Source organism: Mauremys mutica, chromosome 4 (assembly GCF_020497125.1).
Source record: "Mauremys mutica isolate MM-2020 ecotype Southern chromosome 4, ASM2049712v1, whole genome shotgun sequence".
Lineage (NCBI taxonomy): Eukaryota > Metazoa > Chordata > Testudines > Geoemydidae > Mauremys > Mauremys mutica.
In genome coordinates this window covers 117799754-117827646 of record NC_059075.1, presented here as the reverse complement: position 1 = coordinate 117827646, position 27893 = coordinate 117799754, and the positions used below count along the sequence as shown (strand labels likewise).

General features: G+C 42.4%; 1 protein-coding gene and 1 long non-coding RNA gene across 2 annotated transcripts in view; one reads left to right on the top strand and one right to left on the bottom strand.

Annotated features, from left to right (window-relative positions):
* Positions 1-8063: 8063 nt before the first annotated feature.
* On the bottom strand, positions 8064-13508 carry LOC123368741. The gene is made up of 4 exons (XR_006578876.1): positions 13406-13508; positions 13109-13162; positions 12365-12675; positions 8064-9359 (listed from the first exon to the last, which is right to left on the bottom strand). It is a non-coding gene; the product is annotated as an uncharacterized LOC123368741 (long non-coding RNA).
* A 2428-nt stretch (positions 13509-15936) lies between these two features.
* The window catches only part of LOC123368706 (NACHT, LRR and PYD domains-containing protein 3-like), a 40320-nt gene continuing 28363 nt past the window's right edge, over positions 15937-27893 (top strand). Inside the window, exons 1-5 of the mRNA XM_045013750.1 lie at positions 15937-16059; positions 17363-17563; positions 17891-18158; positions 20108-20204; positions 20790-21092. Of these exons, the coding sequence (XP_044869685.1) occupies positions 20813-21092 (280 nt within the window). The 5' untranslated portion in view covers positions 15937-16059; positions 17363-17563; positions 17891-18158; positions 20108-20204; positions 20790-20812. The remainder of the gene's footprint in view (positions 16060-17362; positions 17564-17890; positions 18159-20107; positions 20205-20789; positions 21093-27893) is intronic.

The following is a 27893-nucleotide window of genomic DNA, read 5'->3' as shown; positions in this document are numbered from 1 at the left end:
GGCCCTTTATATCGATATAAAGGGCTCTTTAAACCAATTTCAGTACTCCTTCCCGACGAGAGGAGTAGCGCTGAAATCGGTATTGCCATGTCGGATTAGGGTTAGTGTGGCCGCAAATCGACGGTATTGGCCTCCGGGAGCTATCCCACAGTGCACCATTGTGACCGCTCTGGAAAGCCATCTGAACTTGGATGCACTGGTCAGGTAGACAGGAAAAGCCCCACGAACTTTTGAATTTCATTTCCTGTTTGCCCAGCGTGGAGCTCTGATCAGCACAGGTGGCGATGCAGTCCCAAATCCAAAAAGAGCTCCAGCATGGACCGTATGGGAGATACTGGCTCTGATCGCTGTATGGGGAGACAAATCTGTTGTATCAGAGCTCCGTTACAGAAGACGAAATGACAAAGCATTTGAAAAAATCTCCAGGCTATGATAGACAGAGGCCACAGAAGGGACTCAGCACAGTGCTGCGTGACAAGCGTAACGGAAAGCCAAAGAATCAAACGGCGCTCATGGAGGGAGGGAGGGGGTACTGAGGACTCCAGCTATCCCACAGTCCCTGCAGTCTCCGAAAAGCATTTGCATTCTTGGCTGGGCTCCAAGTGCCTGAAGGGTCAAAAACATTTTCCCGGGTGTTTCAGGGTGTATGTCGTCAATTTACACCCTTCACTCCCCCCGAAAGAAAAGGGAAAAAAATAGTTTCTCGCCTTTTTTCAATGTTACCCTATGTCTACTGCATGCTGCTGGTAGACAGGGTGCTGGAGAGCTAAACAGCCGCATCCTGTCCCCTTCCCTCCCCAGTGGCAGACGGTACAGTACAGAAGGACTGGTATCCGTTCTCATCAGCAGCCCGTGAGTGCTCCTGGCTGGCCTCGGTGAGGTCGGCTGGGGGCGCCTGGGTAAAATTAGGAATGACTCCTGGTCATTCCCAGCAGATGGTACAGAATGGCTAGTAACCGTCCTCATCATAGCAACTGGGGGCTGAGCTCCATCAGTCCCCCCTCCCCCCCGTCATGTATAAAGAAAAGATTCTGTACTGCCTGGACTATCATAGCGGCAGAAGGCTGGTCTCCTCTCCCCCCCTACCCTTTAATGTCCTGCCTGGACTATCATAGCAGCTGGAGGCTTCCTCCCCCTCATTTTATCTCACTAAAAAGTCTGTGTTGCTTATTCCTGCATTCTTTATTACTTCCTCACACAAATCGGGGGACACTGCCACGGTAGCCCAGGAGGGTTGGGGGAGGAGGGAAACAATAGGTAGGGTTGTTGCACGGGCACCCCCTAGAATGGCATGCAGCTCATCATTTCTGCGGGATCTCTGGGGCTCTGACATGGAGCGGCTGTGCTCTCTGGTTCTCTAGTACACTTGCCCCATATTCTAGGCAGGACTGACTCTATTTTTAGACAAAACATAGGAAGGGAATGACCCAGGGGGTCATTCCCATTTTTGCCTATGTGCCCCCGGCCGACCTCAGTGAGGCCAGCCAGGAGCACCCATGATAGCAGCAGACGGTACAGAACAACTGATAACCATCATCTCATCGCCAATTTACAATGGCATGGTAGATGGTACAATATGACTGGTAACCATCTGTGCTATCTTGATATCTTGCAAAGGCAAATGAATGCTGCTGTGTAGCAGTGCAGTACCGCGTCTGTCAGCAGCATCCAGTACACCTACGGTGACAGTGACAAAAGGCAAAACGGGCTCCATGATTGCCATGCTATGGCGTCTGCCAGGGCAATCCAGGGAAAAAGGGTACGAAATGATTGTCTGCAGTTGCTTTCCCGAAGGAAGGATTGAGTGACAACATTTACCCAGAATCACCTGTGACACTGTTTTTGCATTGGGCTCTCAACCCAGAATTCCAATGGGCAGGGGAGACTGCGGGAACTATGGGATAGCTACGGGATAGCTACCCACAGTGCAACGCTCCGGAAATCGACACTAGCCTTGATACATGGACGCACACCGCCGAATTAATGTGCTTAGTGTGGCCGCGTGCACTCAACTTTATACAATCTGTTTTACAAAACCGGTTTATGTAAAATCGGAATAATCCCGTAGTGTAGATGTCCCTTTGTTTTTGACAGACATCTTCAGAGGATAAAGAGAGGCGTCCTTTGAGCAGAATAACTGTGATATGCACCTGTTGTTTTTGCGTGAAGCAAGATTTTTTTTAAAAGTCTGTAAAAAGTAAGGAGGGTGACCAACAGAGCTGCGAAGATGACATTATGGCTGATATTATTAGGGCCGTTGTAGTAAAAGCATTTACCACTGTTCCAAAAAACAACTTTTGGAAAACTGTGCAGCCTGCACGGTAAACGAGCCCAACCCTTTTAGTCACCCTTGTATCTTTTGGGGATGCTCAGAAGTATTTAATCAGATTAGACATATTTCTTCTAAACTGAATGTGGCCCAGATCCTAAATATAATTATAGCCGAAGGCTACAAACTGAAAAAGCTTAACATAACCACTGAAACTATAAATGAAGTTGTTAAAATGATTAGGGAGGTTGCAGAGACATCTGACCCAGTGGCCTTGCTGGTAGACCTGTCAAATGAGGTGGCAGCCAATATTGGCCGATCGGTTTGTAGCAGGATTCGTAAAATGGATTGTACAACTTTTTACATGCCATCTTCTGACCCTAAAGCCTTAAAAAATATTGATTAAGATGTATTGTAAAATAAAAAAAAGGTTGTATAACCATTTTCTATATTACTTTGCTTATGCATTAAATAAATGTGTTTAGTCATACCGTATATTACTTTGCTGCTGCATTAAAAGCTTGTCTACTTTTTTTTTTTTAAAAGAAGAAAAGATGTGTATAGATGCTTTTGTATTAAATAAAAACAATAGCAAAAACTGGATCTTGTGTATACGTGTGTTTTAAAGCAAGTCGGGTTAGACATGGCGAGGTTGCTAAAGAAAATTTATTACTCTCCCAGAGAAGTTGGGAGTTTTGGGGGTGTAACACCCTTATTTCAGACCTCTAAAAGACACCGTAAAACTTTAAGCAGAAAGCAGGTTGCCACTTGGCTTGCAGATCAAGATGCTTACACTTTACATAAACCAACAAAGCTTAAATTTAAAAGAAATAAAATGGTTGTGTTTGATGTGGACGCGCAATGGCAAGCAGATTTGGTTGACATGGCCTCCTATTCTAACCACAACGACGGTCGTAAATATATTTTAATGATGATAGATATTTTGTCTAAATACACCTGGGCGGTAACCCTAAAGAATAAGACTGGGGAAGAGGTGGAAAAGGTGTTTAAAGCTATTTTTACACACGGCCGCGTGCCTCAAAAATTACAAAGAGACAGAGGAAAAGAGTTTTTAAACAAAGCTTTAAAGACTTTGTTTAAGCAACATGGGGTACACCATTTTGTTACCAATAATGAAGTCAAAGTCGAGGTCATGGAGAGGTTTAACAGAACTTTAAAATAAAAGGTATGTGGAGGTATTTTACCGCCCATAACGCCTTTCACTACATCAATGTTCTGCAGGCCTTTATAGATGGTTACAACAGAAGTTATCACAGAACTATTAGAGGACACCTGATTGATGTGACACATGCTAATGCGCTGAGCATGTGGAAAACTGTCTACGGGGATAGTTTTAAAATAAAGGCGCCATGTGTGATTTTTAAGAAAGGGGATTACGTAAGGGTATCTAAAATGAATTATTGTCACTCGTGGAACACACTCTTTTACGATACACCATTCACGTTAGCATCGAAAAAAGAAATCCGAACCTACAACATAGATGCCGGCTATTATTCAAGCATTCACTATTTAATAGAGGACATCAACAAGAATATCGACAAAGATACTGAAAAACCAAAGGTCAGCATCATTTACAGCTCGGTGACTAGAAGGGTTCAGTTAAAAGCAAACGATGAAAATTACTTTTTTTCCACACGGGGAAAATTGGCAACAATATTGGGAATGCTTCCGGATTATCCGTGTAGGATAGTGCTGTACCCTGCAGACATTGCAGGCGAATTTGACTCTTTATACATAGTGGAACATCAGTTAGTAGGGGACTACTATGTGCCGCTGTTACACTGCTTTCCCATCCGCGGTAGCAACAACAAATTTATTACCATCACATATGACAAACCGCATTACGTCCCCATGAGTAAGCAGCATATCGGGACCATTACTATTGCAATAAAGACGGATCAGAATGAACATGCCTCATTTAGTTTTGGGAAGGTGATTGTTAAACTACATTTGCATCCCAGAAAAGTTGAAGAATGGTAACTATGAAAAACTATGGGGACCCCTTTTTGTATAGGAACTACTACAAGGCCCAGGCTGGTTATGGCTTACCGGGATATCAAGGATTACCCATTATGTACGGGGCTGGTTTAGGAGGGATATTTCGCAGTTTTTTTAGAAAAGTCGTGCTGCTTTTGAGAAGGGGTCTTGAAATTATTAAACTCCACATGAAAAGAGCTGCAAAAAATATAACCAGAGATGTAGTGAATCACGCATCCAGTGCTGTTATAAACAAAATAGGAGCACATACGCCACAGGAAGGTTCCAGTTTAGTGGTGATGAGGAGAAAAAGAGCAGCATCGCGCCAGCCATTTAAAGGGCCTCCTAGGCCCTTTAAAAAAAAGCTGTCAGAAGATGCCTCAGCCATAAACCTAAAAGGCACCCTAAGAGGAGGAAGCGATGCATCACCCATGGTAAAAGGGATATATTTTAAAATGGCTTTTATTCATTGTGGCTCTGACGAATGCACGAAATCAGAACTGGATTTATTTCAACTAGCCCTCACACTAACCACTATTGAGAATAGCTTTTATGTAGAGGTGCTGCCTTTGGCCCCTTTAACGGTGAACGTCCCTCTAGAATTTTTTATTTCGGGACATGGGGATCATTACTTAGACCTTAACAACATACTGCTGTACGTGTGGTGCAAGGTGGTAAAAGAAGATGAGACAGACCTTGATGATGATGCCAGGGTGGTCCTAACAAACTACCCCATGGCCCCCTTTTTAACCAGCTGGATGTCACTTTAGGCAACCGTCTTATCAGTCAAAGCAACAATTGTTACCCTTACAGAGCCTTGATTGATAGAGCTAATTTTGAACTACAGCCATGACACCCTCGCTACACAGTTTTTGACAGGAGGGTTTCATAAAGACATGGCAGGAGCCCACAAACACCCTTTTGGTCGACGCGGCTAATGAGGGGTTTATACGCAGGGCCAGACTAACGGCTGGCAGTAGGAAGCTGGATCTGTTGGGACCTCTACACAGCGATTTGTTTTTTCAAGAAAAACTATTGCTGAATGGCATGGACTTGAAAATTAAACTGATGCGTAGCAAAGATGTTTTTTGCCTCGTGAGCGGGAATGCCAACCAGAATTATAAAGTTCACATTATTTCAGTGTACCTGTTTGTAAAATGGGTGAAAGTGACCCCGGGGGTCCGTTTGGGGCATGCTGAAGCTCTAATGACTGCCAATGCTAAGTACCTGGTAGACCGGGTGGGCATAAAGTTGTTCGGCATTCCGGCCGGCAGTCGTGACAGTAACCAGGAAAACCTCTTTTGGGGACAGCTACCCAAGCAGCTCGTAATCGGTTTTTATCGATAACGATGCCTTCAGTGGCAGCTAGGTTAAAAACCCTTTTAACTTTAAACATTGTAACATTAATTTTGTGGCCTCGTATGTGTATGGCGAACAGGTGCCGGCGAAACCCCTACAACCTGATTTTGAGACTGTAAACTGTGTGAGGGATTACATGCAGCTCGTGCAGGTGACTGGAAAATATGTAAAAGACCAAGTGCTCTTGAATGACTGGGGTGAATTTGCCCAGGGCTATATGCTGTACGCCTTCGATCTGATTCGTTCATTATTCTCTGATTCAAACTGGAAACCTGAGAGTGGAGATTCGGTTTGCAATGGCTCTGCCCTCTACAGTTAACATGATAGTGTATGGGGTTTTTGATAACGTGCTTGAAGTGAACCATAGAAGAAACGTCCTATTTGACTATATATGATTATGAACACCGTGCAGCTAAGGACCCTTTATCAAAGGACCCTTCTTTTTTAGATGTTTTTCCTAGCGACTTGCTCCTGAACGGTTTTGTGTACAGAAGACCTTTGGGACTTATTGTTAATACGCACCCCCATGACTTACCTAGGGAACAGTGGCTGGCCCTCTATTTACCAAAACACGGGCCTGGTGAGGTTTTGACTCCTACGAATTTTCCTCAGAGAGTAACTTTTTTCATTATGACTTTTTAAAACCGTAACTCTAATAATGTTGTGTTTCATCAGAGACAACTACAGGACCCCCTAGCTGTAACCTGTGGTTGTTATTGTATTTTAAAAAAAAGTATTAGGAGTTTATCTTTCAATCGTATTTTAAAATTGTACACTGATAATTTACCAGAAAATGACCACCTGCTGGTGCGGTTTGTAAAAGGGAAAAGACCAGGCATGCCCAGACATGTTTCAAACATGTTTCAACATGTCCAGATGTGTTTGTCTTGTCATGAGTTTAAAGAGGTGCATCAATAAAGCACACATTGAATTTTGTTTACGTCTTTTATTTTACACAGTTAACCGTTCAATTTTTTGTTTTTTAACAGGGACATTTTTAAAAGGGGTGATGCTATTTATGGCCTTCACAGGCTCTAGCCCTGTTTTAAGATGTTCTAAAAACTCGTTATTGGTAACATGCCCTACAACAGATGTAGGCACAGTCAGCTCCGCCAAGGCTTTCATAAAAACATTCTACCCTTTAGGAGTCCTTAGGAGCCAGTTACCCCCCTGACTAAATCGAGCATGTGAGACCCCTCAATCGCTTCCCCCCAGTACACAAAACTGCCATTATTGACCCAAGAAGAAACATCTTTACGTTGTCTGAATTTATTTAATGATATTTCAGCTATTTTTTTATAGCGAGGATTTACCCCCTCCAATACCTCCTAAACGACAAAGTCCGATGGCCCCCACCCCCCGGACTTCAGGAGGTCGAATTTCCTCTTGCTCTTGCTCAGGGAGAAAGAGTTTTATTTTAGTCTTTTCCATTTCACCATGCTTGGCCAATACCACGTATCTTTGCAGCACCCCCTCGTAAAGTTTAGCCTTTTCGTAGTCAGATAAACCGGTTCTTTGAAGAATGTCTTTCATTTCTGAATCCAGCTGGCGAGTGGTTGTAGTTCTGATATTTTCTTCACCGCTAGAAGCACACTTTATTTGTTCTAACTGATGGCTAGGAACGAGGTACAATTTTTCAGCGTGTTCCATTATCTGTTAATTAAAAGGCTTGATGGTAGAGGGAGTGCAAAGCTCAACAAAGGTCCGATAAAGCCACCGGCCTGTTTTACAATTAGCTTTTTTCTTTTGAGGGATAGCTTTTTATCACTCCGCTTTTAAATAATCTTTTTCTTTTTAGGACACTTATTTGTCTGGGTTTTAGAGGAACGTTTTCTTTTATAGCGTTGAACGCTATTTCTGAGATGGCCGCTACCAGCTCATCAGAAGCCGAGCAGAGAATAGCCTTCCTTTGCTGCGGCTTGGCTTTGATGAGAAATCTTAAAAGAGAAAAGTTTCTCTGCACACGGCTGGACATGTTTGTCAGAGGGATGCTCTTTTTTCAAATGGAAGTTTGATAAAAATATCTATTTTTATGGGTTTTTTTTAAGGTGTATATACAGGGCCAGTCTGGGAGGAAAAGGCCTGTTCTTAACCTGAAGGCTTCAGGCACTGAAACGTTTAAATCCATCAGCAGATACCCGTAGGGGTTTTTCGTAGCGTCCTCAAAAGCTTCCACAAAGAATTGTGTTTTACCAGGGTACATTTGCCAGGCCAGAGTGGTGATTTGCAGTTTATCACAGGTTTTTTTTAAAAAGAACCATATACTTAGTATTTAAATTAATCATTTGGCTTTTTTTCCTCTGACAAAACACATTTCGCACAATGTACATAATACTTAGGATTTTGTGGTGCACATATTTTGTACAGGCTTTCTCGATTTCACCGCTTTCAGAAGCAGACTCCATTAGATCATCTATAATAACCATGTTCACTTTATTACTAGGAAATAAATGTTCATCATTAAAAGTATTAGGTAAATCTTCCAAAAATGTAATACATGAAAATTTTTGCAGCAACTCTTTATACAATGGTTGCCAACAACTATAACACTACACAATGTTTTCAGGCATACACAATAACAACTTATTACCATTTTCTAACAATTGCTTTATAAAAAATGTTTTTCCAGAATTCGAGGGGCCACAAAGCAAACAGGAAAAAGGGTGAACAAACCGAACATGGCTTTTCATAATAATCAATATCCGTACGGCAAGGTTTTTAAATCCTCCTTGAGGGCTCTTTTGTCATAAACAACTTTCTGGGTTTTCTTCAGAGTTCTTGTTTCTATCAACCAATGTTTTTTACCCGTACGATTCCTGGCTGCTGTACCATGATTTCTTTTGGGATCTCTCCCGTGGGGTAATCCCAGACAAATTATTTTAAGCTTTCAAAATTAATTTTCTCACTATTCCCTGAGTTGAGTGTGATCTCTTTTAATTTCATACAGGTCTTACCGCTGGACAGTTTGTACCCGTATGTTTTAGGCCCAGCGGACACAAACTCCACGATGTATTAATCTGGGGGTATTTTGTTAGTCAGATCCCATAAATAATCCATTAGGGACGGATTCCACTCCCCTTCTTTACTCACAAAAATTACAGAATCTGTATCGTGATAAAGAGACCGCTCCTGTAAGCGATCTAACAGATGGTAGCGCTCTAGCCTGGCATAAGCGGTGGTAAAGCACGCTATAAACACATTAGTGTTGCTGGAATGGGTGCAGCATTCTTTTGTGTACTTCCAAGACACCACTGCCGTATCATCATTGATAAACTCGCACGCTGACATATCGTAATAAGGTACAAAGATGTGCTTGAAGAGCTCGTCAGGGTCCGTTACTGTACTGGTGCTAGTCAAATTTGTTTGCTGACCAAATTTTCCCCACAAGGAATTTAAAAACAGCTTTGAGATTTGCCTTTTTGCGGGGTTTACCTTTATCTTGTTTAGACACAGACACATGCCTTCTCGTCCCCGGTACTCTTTAACGTACTGTTTTTTTTTAACTCGTCCGTCCACGAGTGAGGGAATCCTGAGGCCTCTTGTTTCTGTCTCAGTTGTGTTTTAATGTAGTCTGAAAACAGGGCATCTGAAGAGCAGTTAAAATGCCAGACTTCATAAATTTCAGCGATCCTGTACCCTTTGTTTAAAGCCTTCACCAACTCTATTGTGCACCAAGTCCCTGTTAAAGCCCTCTTCTCCTGATTGTGCCTGCAGGGATCCTTTGGTCTTGTTTCTGCAGAAAGGGCGCACAGGGGGAACATTAGTTTACCACTGACCCTATATGGTAATACAGGGAAATACAGACCTCTCAGAGGGTACACTTTAACCTTGGCGATGCCAAAGTACTGTCTGATATCCCCCAAACCCTCATACACGATAACGGGGTGCCTCACAGGGTATTGTTTAGTCTTGTTAACAAAAGGGTAGAGGCTGGTAAAATCATAGTAATGAACCTGCTCCCCAGGCTGCGGTTTGTAATAAAGGCAGATGGCATTCGTTCTACCACTGTAAAGGGCGTCTCTAGGAATCAAAGGCTGTGGCAGCTTTTTTTCTCGTAAAAAATCCCCCACCCGGTTATCATTAGCCAGCATAGCCTGCCACTCGTGTTCCCACACGGTCCTTACCTCAACCCTCTGTCTTTTTAGAAATTCAGCCTTAATCATGGTTCAGTTGTACAGTTGCCCATAGGGCACATTAAGCAATGGATTGAAATCATTTTCACAATAGCAGATGGGGCTGCCATGAAAAAAACAGTCATTAAATTCAAAGGCCATAGTAACCATCCAAAAAAATAAGACCCTGCTTTAAACTCCCCACCCTGCAAAGCGTGTTGGATGTAAATGTTCTGTGTGGGATACGTACATCAACCATTGAATGGCTGGGGTGGAATATCTCTTCTGCTGCTTGTGGTAATTGTCTAATGGAAGAAGGGCTACGGTTCGCAGTTTTAAAAAATTAAACTAGTACATGGCTATGCAAATTGAGGCTAATGTAAGGTACTGAAAGGGGTCTATGCATTTAGTAACCAGCTTCTCATTATCCTGTCCTGGGTTTTTAACAATCTGCTTCTCTGTTATTTTTATTACTTCATTTCTGAACCAGTCACAAGCCTCTGGCAAAATTTCAACATCTTTTTGACAATAATAGAGCAGTTCTTTCTGGAGATCAAATTCGTTTTGGTGATTGTGTTGGTACCAGTTCAGAAATTCCTTTTTTTCTTCAGGTATCATGTATTCTACTCCAAAGTACTCTATCCCAGGCATAGGCCCCACATAGTTCTGATTTTCAACGGTGTTAAAAAAGTCGTAACCTTTAGCAATAAAAGGTTATCCCTTATGAGCGATAAAAGTGTATCCCTTAAAGTGCTTGTCTACAAAAGTTCGAACATATTCGCTAACGCATTCTTCCCCCTTAAATTCCCAGCTAGTTTCTTTATCTAAATGCATGGCATAAACATAATTTGGCACATGTACCCCCATTTCTTGCATACATTCAAAATCATAAAACACATAATCCTTCCTCTCTTCTGGAGACCAGATATTACACATATAACACTCATGACCGTCTATGTTGTCAGTTTTCTGATAACAGTGGGGACATTTTTTGCTTTTACACCTGTGATTTTTAACTTCGTAAAAGTCGCTCTTATCGCAAAGACTTCTGTTTTTACAATCAACTTTACCATCTTTTGCCAGAGCACTGTGCCTTTCTGAACAGTCCTCGGCCCTGCAAAATAGCTTACAGCTGGGGCATCTCTTTTTTTCATTGACCACTTCAAAGCACTCAGCGCTATTACACGTACAGCAGTGGTTTTTACAGGCATGCTGGTGTTTGTGGCTGTACGTGGCGTAACAGTAGTTGCACAAATACGGTGTGCCTATAAATGCTTTAATATTTAGGATGCCATAATAATGTTTGTCATGTAACAGAACAAAAACACCATCCATTGTAAAAAAGCACCAATTTCCATTTCAAGATACATGATGGTGATAGCTACACCTAAGCGCCCTTCAAAAGAGCTCACGTCTGTAAAGCTAATAATTTTTTGGTCTGAAAGCCCCAACTCTTGATGGAGATGTCTGGCCCTCTCTAACAGTTGGGCATCTGTAAGTTTTTCATCTGATAAGAGACCCAGCACGCTACTGGCAAAACAAAGATTGTTACCCTGGTTATTTAAATCAATTAAATTTTTTCTTTTTTTTCCCAGTGATTCTACTGTACATGATAGTCTTTAAGGGTCTTACAGACCCACCTCCACCAGCCCTGTTTCTAATAATCGTAACAACCAGTCTTAGAGTTCCGGACCCCACGATCTCTGCGTTACTTTGCAACGCTGTGTTATTTAAGAAATCTATGGTGTTTAAATCTTCTCAAGGCCTCCGTAAAGAAAAGAGCGGGTGATTTAGCCCCGGAGCATCTAAAAGTAGCTGCACAAAATCTTCAGGGCCCACCTGGTTATTAATATCATCTCGAAAATTTTGAATAGTGGTGTCAACGGCCGCCATGGCCTCTGTGAACCCCATTACTCTGTCCAAATTAGCGAACCGAAATTCTTGAAAATATTCATAAGTGTTAAACTCTCTTCGGGGTCTTATCCAGTGACTCCCACATTCCAAATACACCTGAGGAGGTGTATTAGGAGCAGGAGAATCTGGACTTTCCGAAGAGGGGGTAGGAGGGTCTATGTCTATTTCCCTTTCTTGTTTGGGGGGTTGTTGTTTTTTAAATAGCTCTGGCTTTTTTAAGTTTTTTGGACAAAAGCCTTCTCAATTTTTTACCTTTTTCCATTTCCCCCCCAACTCCTCTTTACATTCATGTTTAGTCACCCCCTCCCTTCCCCATTCAACACGCTTTCCACCTTTTCAATCAGTGCACGGGTATCTGTTATCTTTTGGTCTAAAACCACCCTTTCTTCAGGAAAATTTTGCTTTTGAAACACCTCAAGAATTAGCTTCCAGAACTTTTTATCTATTAAATGCTTAAGAGATGTACAAACACTAAACAGCTCATTACAAACAACAACTGATGCAGCAAGCCCTACGGGGAGATTGTTATTTGTAGCAAGGGTTCTGCGGGACCCAGAAGCAGGGGGGCTGACCCCTTCACCCTGCTCAGACATGGACACGGTTGCTGCTACAGGGTTGTTTGCCTTTACCTTTTAAAAAGCTAATACCTTTTGGGCTGGGGAGGCATAGGGTTGTTGAGAACTAGGGACTTTGACCCCGTTGCATTGCTTACCAATGTCCCTGGAAGCTGCAGAGGTAGATTTCTTAGCTCTGGAGGTGCAGGGTGGTTCAACATCAGGGGGTCTGATCCCCTTTTCCCCACCCCTGGAAACTGTCGCTGTTTCAGAGGTAGATTTTTTGGCCCTTTTTAAGAGCAGCCGACTGTGTAATGAGGGATTTGGTTGTGCGGGGTTGTTCAAAATCGGGGGAGGGGGGGTTTGATTCCCTTGTTTCCAACTGTAGCTGATTCAGAGGGAAATTTCTTGGCCCCTTTAAGCGAGCGCTCCTTCAACGTTTCTTCTTGAGGGATAACACTTGATAAATCTGCCAATACACATAAACAAAATGTTTTTAGCACATAAGCCTGTATGTTATTTTTTACTAACAGCAACAAACATATCCCCATATATATATTTAAAAAACATTTACACATAACCCCGCTAAAACACTTCTTTATTTTAAGGGGGGGGGGTGTCTAAAAAACTGTGTTTAAATACAATGTAAAAAATAAAGCGCTTTTCCCGATTTCGCCACACGGGGGCAGTACAGCACCAAATTTTCAACAACTGCCAGCAAAACTTTTTATTTATTTTTTTATTTTTTTATACAGTAAACCTTTGGGGCAAAGGCAGCTTCTTTTTTACTAACAACAACAAACATAAACCCCAATACCCGTGTTAATGCACAACCCCTAAACAAATGTACACTATTGCCAATAACAGTTATTTCAAACACATATTTAAAAACCAGTTCATACCATCTTCTGTAATCTCAGGAAAACCTGTCTGCTGGTTTTGACTTCCATCTTGTTCTAAATTAAAAAAAATAAAATCCTTAAAACCATTTCTTTTAAAAATAAACCATAATTGTGTAGCCTATTAATTAGCTTACCAAAATTTAAAGTTTCTAGTGCAGAATCTGGTATGTCAAGGAAAAAGGTCTCATCCTATTTAAAAGCAAATATATTACCTTTTAACTAAGCATAACGCAGGTATAACACCATGGTGGCACACACACACACACAGACGGACACCACCATAGTAACTTTTCTTACCATGTCGTTGCTCCCCATAATGGTAGAAGTCTTGTATCAGCAATATTTCTTTGACAGCATTGTCCAGTTTTCTGTCCCTATTTATAGGTTTAAACCTGTTGAAAAAAAAAGGTCTTGGGGCCCCCTAAAAATTAATATTTAAAAAGGAGTTTCTTCAAAAAAACAGAGTGTGTAAGGTCATTTTTTCTGGGAAAAAAGGTGGGTAGGTGTGTGTGTGTGTCGGGGGGGAAACACATGTGGCTATATACCTTAGCTTCTTTAAACTTTAATGGTTAAAGAGTTCTTATTTTCTATAGTAAATGTGTTTAAACAGTTAATAAAAAGACACTGTAAATGATAATGTACCCACTAACAGCTCTGTAACTAAGTCTTTAAAAGCTGCAACCTGTATTCTTTATTTCATTTTATGGCCTTGGCTTTTTAAAACAAGTTTGCTCATTTAAAAATAATCCCTGTTAAACTTATTACTAAACCCCCCTACAAGTCTTATTTTACATTGTTAAAAAGTTGCTGTGTTTTGTGTTTTACTGTGGGTTTTAAAAAAATTTCCTATTATGTTCTAACCCTTTTTTAAAAAGTCACCGTTGGCATGGGTTGTAACTGACCCCTGGCTTTTAAAGCTTTTACAGGCCATGAGGGTTGGGTTGGGTTATTTTTTTGTATTATTTTATATTGTTAATAAGTTGAGAAGTTTTTTTTTTTGCATTACTTTAAAAAACACATTTTAAAATGGTTTATATTATGTGTTGGCCAGCTTTTGTTACAGGATGGAAAAAAACAAAGGTTGTTTAGATAAGAGCAGTGCAGGGGGCCCCTTACTTGTTTTTTTCCCGGGGGAAAAAGGCAGGAGGGCCTCTGGCTACATATTTTAGCTTCTTTAAACTTCAATGGTTAAAAAGCTTTTATTTTACATAGTAAGCTTATTTACAGTTAAAGTTACTATTATTTCTAATACCAGTCTTTGGCATAATTTTGTTTTAAAAGCAGGCCTAGGGCTTTCTTGTTATGTTCTGGCCTTCTCATCTCTGATCACAGAGGCTGTTTTTGCTAACAATGGCTTTGTTGCTGTTTCAAATTGTGCTTACTAAAAAATGACCAGTGCTAGTCTAAAACATAGGGAGAAAACATTTTTATCACCATACATTACTTTTATAACCCTGGGTTGTTTTTGCAAACTCTGATTTTATTGAAACACCTATGCCAAGGGGTTAAATAAAGGAATGTGTCTTCAGATAGCCTTGTTTTTTCAAAGGGGTCTTCTTTTTTTCTAATCCACTACCTTCAAGGGGCTGTTTCAAGTTGTTCTCACTAAAAACCTTGGGAAAAAAACTTTTTCTTGGTCAATGTTTAACCCTGGGGTGCTTTTGCATGCTTTTTTTTTTTTATTACAACACATACAAAAGGGCTGTGTTTTCAGATAGGTTTGTCTTTTTAAGTGTTGATCAAGGCCTTTACAAAATGTTCACCTCTATTTATCAACAAATTACTTTTATAAACTAGCCGGCTGTGGCTTTAACCCTAAGGTAATTTCTTTTTTATTTTACCTTGTAAATAAGATTACTTACAAAGCAATGCCTTCTTTACATAACAAAAGGAAAATGTTTAGTTTAACAAGTCTTTGGTATCATTTTGTTTTAAAAACACGCCTAGGGTTTTCTTGTTATGTTGTGGCCTTCTTATCTCTGACCACAGAGGCTGTTTTTGCTAACAAAGGCATTGCTGAAAAAGCCTGTTGTTTCATATTGGGCTTACTAAAAATAACCAGGTTAGTCTAAAACCTAGGGAAAAACTTTTTTATTACTTTTATGAACAGGCTGTCCGTGTTTTTAATCCTGGTGTGCTTCTGCAAACTCACATGTTATTAAAACACTTATGCCTAAGGGGCTAAATGAAGGAATGTGTCTTCAGATAGTCATGTCTTTTCAAGTGTTTATTCCTTTCCATGACTAAAAGTGGGGGAAGAAGCAGCCTTCTTCTCGCTAATCTAACGGTTTACAAAATAAGGGGTTTATAAACTGTCTATTACTAAAAACCTGAGGTTTTAAACCCGGGGTGCTTCTGCCTGCTCTATTTTTAGTACAACACATACAAAAGGGATGTGTCTTAGGTTTGTCTTTTCAAGTAATTATACCTTTGCAAAACTTAATGTAACTTTAACTTGTGTTTGTTAAAAAGCAGGTAAAGAAGCAAACTCCTTCTCTGTGATCCACTGACTCACAGAGGCTGCTTTGCTAACAGGAGCTTTGCTGCAAAAGCCTGTTGTTTCATATTGTGCTTACTAAAAAATGACACATTAGTCTAAAACCCAGGGGAAAACTTTTAAAATTGTTTGTTACTAAAAGCGAATGGTTTTAACTTTTATAAAAACCCCTCTGTAAAAGGGCTACATGGAGGGAAAAATCCTGGGGGGGGGGGTCTGTTTCTTTAGATAAGAATAAGACAGTTAAATGGGAGGGGAGAAGAGGAGGGGAGAGAGACGAGAAGGGAGTTGGCTCTTGTTTAAAATCTTGGGACTCTAGGGTTGGTTCAGAAAAATGAATTCTATGAAGCTGCTGTAAAACAAACTCTGATTGGGCTGATCCAAAGGTGGTGATAACAAGTCTGAGAGGGTCTGAACTAGGGAAGTTGCCTCATTCTATAGAAAGAATTGAAAGGTAAGAATTCTCTCTCTCTCTTATTCACCTATGTGCTGTCTACCTTTGCCTTTTGCAAAGGGGGTCTCTTTTCCCTTTTCTTGCCCTGGTCTCTCTTTCACCCTCTCTTTTTTCTTAATCTACCCTGGTATCGAATAGTTTAGTTGTATTTTATTCACTTTTTACCCTATGCTTACTAAACAGGCTCTGCCTTAGTAAATTCCCCTTTTAAACCTAGTTTATAATGTTTTAAAATGTTTTTTTTCTTAACCTACACAAAATGTGTTTAAATGTGTTTTTCTTAGCCTCCCTTTATAGTTTTTATCATGTGCTTATTAAACAGACTCTGCCTTAGTAAATTCTCTTTTTAAACCTAGTTGTCAATATTATTTAACTTTTTTCTTAACCCACCCTGATAATAATACACCTTTTACATTCATCTGAAATTTTTCTATTCTTTAATAGCTTACCAAACTAGCCCTTTACCATCCTCTTTCTTTTCTTGAATAACTTACCTCTCGTCTTTCAAATTTCCTTTTTTTCTCTAAACCTTACCCAAACTTTCTTTTTTCATCTTTAAACTTCTCTCACTCTGTTCTTTCAGTCTTATTCTCTCAATGTACCCAAGCACAAACACACACAACACTTCCCCTATTCAAACACACACACTTTTTTTTCAAAATGCAGACGGCATCCATCTTCGGTGCCAACGGAAACAGGGTGTGAAGGCGGGACATAAGCCCTCAATGGGGCATGGAAACCTGTCAAAAATTCATGGTGATGAATGCTCTCAAGCCATATACTACTTACTTCCCACTTTGAGGATTATTTCCAGCTGGGGACCAGGTGACGTGAAGTGTGGAGGATGGGATACCCCAACTGTTTGTTTGCCAATACAGAATGTAAATATCTCACTTACATCCTTCTTCCTGACAAAAATTGGCTGCTTAACTAGGTGACAGTCCACTTGACTTTGTTGACACCTGGCTTAGACGTTGGTTTTTCTTTTGTTTCTGAGGAACTGGTTTGTGCCTGCTTTTCAAAGCTTGGGACATGTTATAGCAACGTTATACAGTAGAATCTTATAACTTTTCATACAATGTTGATACACATATTTTATCATGACAATGATGTTCAGCAGATTGAGTTTTCAAATGATACCTCACAAGGCCTACTTTGTACAAAATATATCATAACCTTATAAATGGTGAACATGGAGTACAGGGTGTCACAGTTACTTACCTTGAATAGTAACTGGAGTTCCTTGAGTTGCATGTTCCTATGAGTGCTTCATTATCCATCCTCCTTCCCCTCTCTGCTGCAGAGTCCCCTACCCAGGTGGGGATTCCATGGTACAGAAATAAATGAAGTATGGGGCATGAGGATAGCTAGAGCTCATGTGCAGACTGCCTGGACATTGCTGGAAAGAACTCTTTGATGGAAGGCACATGGGGCACACACACATCTGAAGTGGAGCATCCGGAGATACACACGTCTCAAAGAATTCAAGTTACTGTCTCTATACGTAAGTAATCTCTCCTTCTGATAAAGGCTGCCTTTTGAGGATGAGGGTGGGTTATTGTTTGGGACTCTGCTCATTGTCAGGAATCAGGGCTTTCTGCAGAGCAAATCTCCAAGCCACCTAACGAGCACAGTTGGCCTGTAGTAAGCTGCCTTATTGGCTACACAGCATGATTTGTTGGTAGAATCTTCAGAATTGGCTCTTCAGCCCAGTAGCAGCAGCTGTTCAGCTTCAACTATATATAAACATGTTCCCAGCTGCAGTGTAGCCATTTCCTGTATCACAAGCGAATTACTGACATCCTCCCTTATTTTTCCTACACATACGCAGTCCAAAAGAGTCTTGGTGGTGAAATTCATCCTATTGCACTGCAGAAGGAGCACCATGAAGAAAACACAGAAGAGGAACAGAACTTTCACAGCTCATCGATAAAATCAAGGTGAAATTATTTCAAGCTGAGTGAGCAGACAGGAAACAGGGGCTGCTTGTAAATGTGAACATGTTTTCTGTTGCGACAGTTGTGAGCCACAAACTTTCTTCTGGGGGTGAATTTTAAAAGTCGAATTCACCCCAAACTAGCTCTCTTCAGAGATGCATGGTAAGCACAGACTGAGTTATATTTCAATTGAACTAAATCGTATTAGGTATAGCTTTATGAAGAAATTCTAAATCTCTTATTAGGAGAGAAGAGGAGGTCTGAGCTGTTTGTTTTCTCCTAGAAATAGAGTGACTGTAATGTCATAATTGTGTCTTTATTTAATCTCCAGGTACATGTCTTGTATTTAAACCTTAAGGAAGAAAAATGCTGTGAATATTGCTCTAGTTTGCAAACATCTTTGCAGATCTATGTATGGGAAAAATTAAACTGTAGTCCTAATGTAAATGTGTGGAGGAAGTTGGGATTCAGAAAAACACTTAAAACAGCATTTCAGTCCCTTTGCTGCACTCTATTGTCTGAATTCTATGTTCAAAACTCAATGCCACTCCCTAAGCAAATGGAATTTTCAATAATTCCCCCCCCCCCAAAAAAAAACTATTTAGCAACGTGTTCAGGGGAAACATTTAAAAAAGCTCCTTTTGGAAGTTTTGACCCAACGGCCTCACTTCTGTTTTACCTCTCTGGCTAATGAATTGCAGATACCACAAATTCCCAAGTATCAGAGGGGTAGCCGTGTTAGTCTGGATCTGTAAAAGCAACAAAGAATCCTGTGGCACCTTATAGACTAACAGACGTTTTGCAGCATGAGCTTTCGTGGGTGTGGGATGCAAGAGTGCATCTGAAGAAGTGGGTATTCACCCACGAAAGCTCATGCTGCAAAACGTCTGTTAGTCTATAAGGTGCCACAGGATTCTTTGTTGCTTTTACAAATTCCCAACTTTTTCACACACATTTACAGGAATCTCTCAGATATGGGGCACTTAAAAAAAAAGAGAATTTTCAAGTGATTTCCCATTTTTTATCATAAGTGAAAATTTATGTTCCAACAAAAGCTGCAGCAGCCTTTCTGGGACACAAGGGTTTGTTCCAACTCAACCAAGGAACTCTGCTGCACCAGCGCTCATAATGGCGACTGTGAGCACATTCCTGGAGTGCCTCAGAAGCAGTAATTAATGGGGTTCCCTGATTTTTGACAGGGCTACCTGCCAGTGACCAAATTACTCTCATTCACACATTCCTACAAAAATAACATTTTTTTTCAAGTCAGAACCATTATTTGGAACCCGACGGTGCCCATGTGGCTGCTCCGTATTATTACTGCTGCATAAAGTGCAAAAGACACAACCTAAACCTGCCTCTAAAAGCTTTGAGTGTCAAGTAAGAAAGCCAGGGCATCAGTTAACACTTTCTCCTCCAAGAGTGTAAATATTTATGCAGAGCTGAGATGATTTTCACCACTCCGGGGTTTCCTTAGCTCTGCTCTCTGCCAGCTCTGCTCTCAGGACACTCAGCCAGTCCCTTTCCCCTGTTTTAAGCCCAAGGCAAGCACCGTCCCCTCCCCATTTTCCCTGTGACCCCTATCCCTTGTCTATTGCTCCACCTCCACTGACTGGGCCACTTTCCCTGTAAACTATAAGCACTCCATTTGTTTCTTTCTTTTTTTGTGGGAGTGAGAGCCGGAGCAGCATGTCAGGATTGCCAGAGGGGTCAGAATCTCCTCACAATGCACCTAATAGATGGAGAGAGAGAGTGTGAGTGGGGCAGACATGTCCAGAGGTGCAGCGAGAATTGGCGTTGCCTTAAAATCACCTAAAATGCAGGCTCTTGCAAGTGGGGTGCCATTAATTTTTCAACAAAGAAAAAATAAATGATGCACATCTTAGTTTAAATCCTCTAATTTGACATTTGAGATCCTTCCTAATATCCCATGGTGAGCAGAGGGAAATCGCTGACTAACATCCTTGTGCAGCGACTGGGCAATATGCTGTTGTATGAGTCCTGTTATAAAAATCATGGAAGCATTGAAGATTTGCTTTAATTGGAGATGTTTTAGTTTCTTTGCTGAGGAAAGAGCCATTTTCTCAAAGCTTTTCTGTTCTTCCTCCTAGATTTTTTTTGTGTGCATCTGTGTTTAAGCACCAAGAAAACTGAGAGAAACAAATCAAACGAGGCCACCAGATCTAGTTTGTAGCTTTCTTGCTAACGGTAAGTTCATCAATCTCTGCATTTTGCCTAGGATTGGGCTAATTTCAATCTGATGTCATTATAGTTTATCCATTTGATTATGGAGGCTGATCAATATGTCAGAAATTACCCTTCCTTTGCTACACTGATGTTCAAAATACCCCTGAGGCTTTCAAAACTAGGACTGGTTCTCAGTACACAGGTCCTGATACTCCATGACTCTGATGTACAGATTCAAGATTGTGCTGGGATATTTTCTGAATTAGGTATCCCCACCGCAGGGTTTGGAAATCTATTCAGATGATAAATACTATCCTAGCACCTTTCATCCTAAAACTTCCGCTGGCTTTACAAACAGTCACTAAGCTGCATGACACCCCTCTGAGTTAGATGAGTACAATAGTCCCCATTTTACAGATACGGAAACTGAAGCACAGGAAGACAAAACTAGCTATCCAGTGAGTCACTTGTGAGGAAAAGCACTGAGGAGTTATAGGCCTCAGTGCCCTGCTTTCACCACTAGGCTACATTTCTTCCCTCTACATAAGAATAAGAGTTGTTATTCCATATTAACTATTAATAATGGGACTTTACATTGTATTTTAGGTTTTTTTCCCCTGATACTGGTGATGGAAAACCGAAGCAGCATCAGTGACCTGCTTGTACGTGCCCTTAACAACCTTCTTCAGGAAGACTTTAAAAGATTTAAAGACAAACTATCACACTCTGACTTTAAGAGGAACGGTATCATTCCCCAGGGTCAGCTGGAGCATGCTGACAGGATAGATACTAAGAACCTCCTGATGAAATTCTATGGTGCAGAGACTGCCATGGATGTAACCATAGACATTTTCACTCAGCTCAATTTCAGAGATGCTGCTGAAAAACTCAGAGAAGATGGAGAAAAAGGTAAGAAACCTAAAGTTACTCTAAAACCTGGGAGTCTCCCCCAGGGCAGCAGCAAGAGCAGGCTGATGGCAGGAATGACAAATTCTCAATCCCAGCTGGAAATGAGGGGGACTCAGAGCAGAATTGCTCACATCAGAATCTCTGACCTGCTCCAGTCCCTTTTCACCACTCAGCTGGCACAAGAGGAGCAGAGTCAGCCTGTAACTCTCCAACTGAGGAAATTCCCAGTGCGGGGGTGTCCCCAGTGGGTGTAGAGCCAACATAGCAATGCAGAGAGAGTGTCACAGCCAGAGAGAGGTGGGGAGGAAGAGTAATTGCAGTGCATCTCCAGCCAGGGGACTGTTCGTTGTGGACCATTGGTAGCTGGTGAAAGTTAAAACAGCTCCCAGGCTGCTGTAACCTGTGCTGCAGCTGGGACTTAGAATTGAGGATATGAAATTGGAAACTGATCACAGCAGAGAGTCTGGCCCAGTAGATTTTCACCAAACAGTTGAATGGCCCGATGAGACTCTTCTGGAATTCCAAGCAGGAACTTTATCTTTAAGGCTATTTTTCATTGAAAACACACAAAACAACTTCAGTGCAGTACGAACAGCCAAGGAGCCAGCAAACCTGGAGAGCTGCAGTTCCAAAAGCCTTTGGCAGCTAATCACAGAATATTAGAGTTGGAAGGGACCTCAGGAGGTCATCTAGTCCAACCCCCTGCTCAAAGCAGGACCAGTCGCCAACTAAATTATCCCAGCCAGGGTTTTGTCAAGCCTAACCTTAAAAACCTCTAAGGAAGGAGATTCCACCACGTCCCTAGGTAACCCATTCCAGTTTTCCACCGCCCTACTAGTGAAAAAGTTTTTCCTAATATCCAACCTAAACCTCCCCCTCTGCAACTTGAGACTATTACTCCTTGTTCTGTCATCTTCTACCACTGAGAACAGTCTAGATCCATCCTCTTTGGAACCCCCTTTCAGGTAGTTGAAAGCAGCTATCAAATCCCCCCTCATTCTTCTCTTCTGCAGACTAAACAATCCCAGTTCCCTCAGCCTCTCCTCATAAGTCATGTGCTCCAGCCCCCTAATCATTTTTGTTGCTCTCCGCTGGACTCTCTCCAATTTATCCACATCCTTCTTGTAGTGTGGGGCCCAAAACTGGACACAGCACTCCAGATGAGGCCTCACCAATGTTGAATAGAGGGGAATGATCATGTCCCTCGATCTCCTGGCAATGCCCCTACATATACAGCCCAAAATGCCATTAGCCTTCTTGGCAACAAGGGCACACTGTTGACTCATATCCAGCTTCTCGTCCACTGTAACCCCTAGGTCCTTTTCTGCAGAATGGCTTCCTAGCCATTTGGTCCCTAGTCTGTAACATTTTATGGAATTCTTCCGTCCTAAGTGCAGGAGTCTGCACTTGTCCTTGTTGAACCTCATCAGGTTTCTTTTGGTCCAATCCTCTAATTTGTCTAGGTCCCTCTGTATCCTATCCAGCGTATCTACCACTCCTCCCAGTTTAGTGTCATCTCCAGACTTGCTGAGGGTGCAGTCCACACCATCCTCCAGATCATTAATGAAGATATTGAACAAAACTAGCCCCAGGACCAACTCTTGGGGCACTTCGCTTGAAACCGGCTGCCAACTAGACATTGAGCCGTTGATCACTACCCGTTGAGCCCGACAATCTAACCAGCTTTCTATCCACCTTATAGTCTGTTCATCCAGCCCATACCTCTTTAACTTGCTGGAAAGAATACTGTGGGAGACCGTATCAAAAGCATTGCTAAAGTCCAGGAATAACACGTCCACTGCTTTCTCCTCATCCACAGAGCCAGTTATCTCCTCATAGAAGGCAATTAGATTAGTCAGGCATGACTTGCCCTTGGTGAATCCATGCTGACTGTTCCTGATCACTTTCCTCTCCTGTAAGTGCATCATAATTGATTCCTTGGGGACCTGCCTCATGATTTTTCCAGGGACTGAGGTGAGGCTGACTAGCCTGTAGTTCCCCCAATCCTCCTCCTTCCCTTTTTTAAAGATGGGCATTACATTAGCCTTTGTCCAGTCATCTGGGACCTCCCCTGATTGCCATGAGTTTTCAAAGATAATGGCCAATGGCTCTGCAATCACATCTGCCAACGTCTTTAGCATCCTTGGATGCAGTGCATCCGGCCCCATGGACTTGTGCTCATCCAGCTTTTCTAAATAGTCCTGAACCACTTCTTTCTCCGCAGAGGGCTGGTCACCTCCTCCCCATACTGTGCTGCCCAGTGCAGTAGTCTGGGAGCTGACCTTGTTCGTGAAGACAGAGGCAAAAAAATATATTGAGTACATTAGCTTTTTCCACATCCTCTGTCACTAGGTTGCCTCCCTCATTTCTCAGTATGAGGCAGGAGTCCTCCCCTCTTGTGCTCTCCTGCTCGTGCTTCCTCCCGGTATCCCACTACCCCACTTACCTCAGGGCTTTGGTCTCCTTCCCCCGTTGAACCTAGTTTAAAGCCTAGCTCATCACTAGGTTAGCCAGACTGCTTGCAAAGATGCTCTTCCCTCTCTTTGTTAGGTGGAGCCCATCTCTGGCTAGCATTCCTTCTTCTTGGAACACCATCCCATGGTCAAAGAATCAAAAGCCTTCTCTCTGACACCACCTGCATAGCCATTCGTTGACTTCTACGATTCAACAGTCTCTACCTGGGCCTTTTCCTTCTACAGGGAGGATGGATGAGAACACCACTTGCACCTCAAACTCCTTTATCCTTCTTCCCAGAGCCATGTAGTCTGCAGTGATCCGCTCAAGATCATTCTTGTCAGTATCATTGGTGCCCACGTGGGGAAGCAGGAAGAGATAGTGATCTGAGGGCTTGATGAGTCTCGGCAGTCTCTGCATCACATCGTGAATCCTAGCTCCTGGCAAGCAGCACATTTCTTGGTTTTCCTGGTCGGGATGGCAGATAGATGACGCAGTTTCCCTGAGGAGGGTGTCCCCGACCACCCACCCCCTCCTTCTCTTGGGAGCGGTGTTCATGGAACCCCCATCCCTAGGAAAGTGCATCTCATGCCTTCCAATCGGTGGAGTCTCCTTCTGCTCCCTTCCCTCAGATGTATCATCTAGTCCACTCTCCGCATTACAGATGCTCCCTGACTTATGCAAGTGTTCTGTTCTGGAACACCTTGTGTAACTCAAATTTTGCATAAGTTGGAAACATATACCCGACCATTACACAAAAACAAACAAACAAACAAACCCTCCTATTTCTAGCTTATGGAACTTTTTCCATAAATGTGGATTTGGGTAAGTCGGGTCTTGTGTAACCCGGGGAGTGTCCGTAGTACCTGTGGAGAGAACATGAAAACAGTTGCTCACTTGTATCTGCATTCTGGAGGTCACGTGCTGTCAAATTTTTCACCATCCTTCTGTCCTTGCTGTGCAGCCTGCTCTGATTCTTCAGAATGTTGTGCCTGTAGAAGCATCTCCTGACATCTGTCCAGGAAATCTTCATTTTCTCTTATGCAACGCAGGGTTGATACTTGTTTCTCCAGATCTTGAACCTTCTCCTCCAATATGGAGACCAGCTTGCACTTTGTACAGATAAAGTCACTTCTGTTCTGTGGAAGAAAGACAAACATGGCACATCCTGTGCAGGTCACAACAGCTGATTTCTCACCATCCATATTACCTTCTTCTAAGAGCTTCCTCAGCTGTTGCAGTAAGTACTCAGAGAACCCTGCAAGATTAAAGCCTTAGTGGGCTCTCCCCAGGAGAACTCCTAGTCAAACTCCCTCTGTTAGCCTCTCTGCTGTGTTCCACATGAATGTAAGAGACAATGTCAATGGTGATCCACTCTTTAGTTAGACTCCATGTGCTCTGTTGTGAGTTAAACTCAATCTCCTGTTACCATCATTCCTGTTCCTCTCACCCAGGGTGATAGTGGAGCTCAGCTAGGTTGGTTCTGCCCAGGGTTCCTGGGATGGAAGCTCCGGGGCTGGCAGTGGGGCTCTCCCTAGAGGCCTTTAGAATTCACTGATCTGGACAGTCCCCCAGGGGAGAGTTTGGCAGCCTGCATAGCGCAATGCAGGGTATTTATTTGTTGTAGACTGTGAGCTCTGTCAGGCAGGTACGTCCTTGTGCAGCGACTGGGCAATCTCTCAGTTTGTATTTAAATCTTTTATACTCATAATCTATCTGATGATGAGGGAAAACAACATCCACCATGGTGAGCTAGAGAAACCAATGTGTTAGAGGTTGTGCCTCTCCGGTTAGAATACCATGGGGAAGATATGATGGAAGTAACCCCAGTAATCCTCAATCAGATGGACCTGAGACAGTCTGCTGCTAAACTCATGGAGGAAACAAAGACGGGTAAAGAGCCTAAAGTTGCTGTGACTCCTGGGAAACTCTTTTTCAGTATTCCCCCTCCCCCACCCCAAAAACCAAAAAAGATACAGCAGAAGCAGTAACAGCTGCAGTCGGTTAATAATATTGAGTAGGTTCCAGGACAGAAGGGAAAGCCAGTGGAAGCCAGAGTGGTCCAAAGCAGGGATGCAGGATTTTCCTAGTGCGCGTGTGAAATTGGACGTTCCGGCACGAGAGGGAGCACACAAGTTGCTATATGGATACTGTATTGACAAGCCACATCAGAAGAAAAAGCTGTGATAAATGTAGGGTGGCCAGATGTCCCGATTTCATAGGGATAGTCCCGATATTCAGGGATTTTTCTTATATAGGTGCCTATTACTCCCCACACTCTGTCTTGATTTTTCATACTTGCTGTCTGGCTACCCTAGATAAATTGCAAACCTGTTCAGTTTTCAGATTGGATCTTAGTGGAGAATCTGAGAATGAGAAATGGGGGAAAGAGCAAGCGATCTGAGGGAACTGGCAGCCCAGATACCCTATGGTTCTACTGCTTTGCCGTGGTCTGATGGCACAAAGAATATAGCAGAAACTGGAAGGGGAATCCCCAGCTAGCAGAGAACTGGCCTAGGCTGCTTCTGTGCCAGCATCTCATGCAGTCCCTAGCCGAGGAGGTGTGGTCGTGGAACGAGCACTATTGTACTCCAGTGAATCCTGGAACTATACTGGCTCCTTGGGATCACCAGTTGGTGTAATTTAGAACAACCCTCAAGCTCAGATCATTTTAGAACTAGCCACCAGCCTCAGAATCAGGGAGATCTCATGTCTTTTTGTTTTTGTTAGTAGTTTCTAAACTTTTTTCCCTTGAGGACAGCCTTTAAACCTCAAACTAATCACTAGGGGTGAAAGGATGAGGTAGCTGTCTGCATTTCTGTAGCAGAAAGCTGAAAGGACCTAAAAATACACCCAATATGCTTTAACAACAACATCTGTTCTGTTTGAGATGTACCTAGATGTACCTATGGGTTAACCCTTCCCAGAGCCTGGAGGTCAGCTCCGTGCAGGCTTGTGCAATCGTGGTGGGCATGGGATCCATAGAGAGGGGGAAGTGAGCTAGGGCAGAAAGCTGAGGAGTAGGACTAAGGCCAGAGCACGGCCAGGGAGGGAGGTGGGAGGAAAACACATTCCTTTCCAAGTCCCTTTGGACACATCACTAACTGACCTAGGGCTGTATGGGCTGTTTATCAGGGCTCAGTCCATGCAGGCGGATCCCTGGGACAATGTGGCTCCGTTGGAGCTGTGCTGCCAGGGAATGGGGAGAGCAGGACAGGGTGGGAGGGCACGTCTCAGAGAGACTTTTGCAATATCTTCATCATTGAACCTCCTTGGGCCAGCATGGCATCTCTTGTGGTGACAGCAGCAGTGGGGAACTCTGATTTTGCTGGAAGAGGGAAACTGCTAAGGGACACATTAAATATTTTTTACATTTGTGAAACTTTGACTGTTTACATTATTTTAATATAAAAAATAGTGAGGAAAAAACCATAATAGATAACATGAATGACACCTGCATTTCAATAGCCAATGTTTTGTGAATTCTTGGATCAAAGAAATGCTTTGGGGAGACTGATGCTCAGGAAACAAACAAGCTTTCAGGCTCAGGAAACTTTTGTAAGCCTTGCTCCTGGCCAGCAATGATCAAAGAGACATTCAATCCCTTATTCCCAGCAACCACAATCTTCATGAGCTCCCTGGCATGCAAGGGAAGTGTGACCAATAGGATACAGCAAATTGTCAATGGAAAATTGGCTTTTTGTCAAAAGAAATTTTGTTTGTGAAAATTGCCTGCTTTCCATGGGAAAAACAAAATCTTTTCTTATGAAAACAAAACAATTTTGATTCTGAAAAGCTGCTGGAGTGCTGTATGGGAGTTATAGTAAAGGTGCCTCATGACCCCTTTCTTTTCTATAGGCTAGGCTCCCTCTCTGGACTACGTCTCCCACTATGCAACATGGTGGCTCAGCAAGAGCAAAGAAACATGGTGCATCATGGAAGATGTAGTCAGGCTAGGGATCTTTGCCCATAGAAGAGAATGGGAGCATGAGGCAAACAAACTACAATTCCCATAACACATTGCAGCAGCATTTTTTAATCAAAATTTTGGTTTTCAGCCAAAACTTTTTGGCTTTCACAGTTTTATGTTTGATTGTTTTGTTTTTTCTACCAAAACCTCAAAATTTTCCATGGTGGGGAAAAAAGAAATTCTAACCAGCTCTAAGATTCTCCCATGTGTGCTGCTCCTTCTCAGCAGTCTGATGTGGAGGGGAACAGGGTCAGGGTTCTACCTCCTCTCTGCTTCTCACTGACTTTTTGGAGTGCTGGTTCTCTCATGGATACAGTTCCCATGCTCCCCTGAGATCAGGTACTGCAATTATCTCTGGTTATTGTGTGGGAATTCCA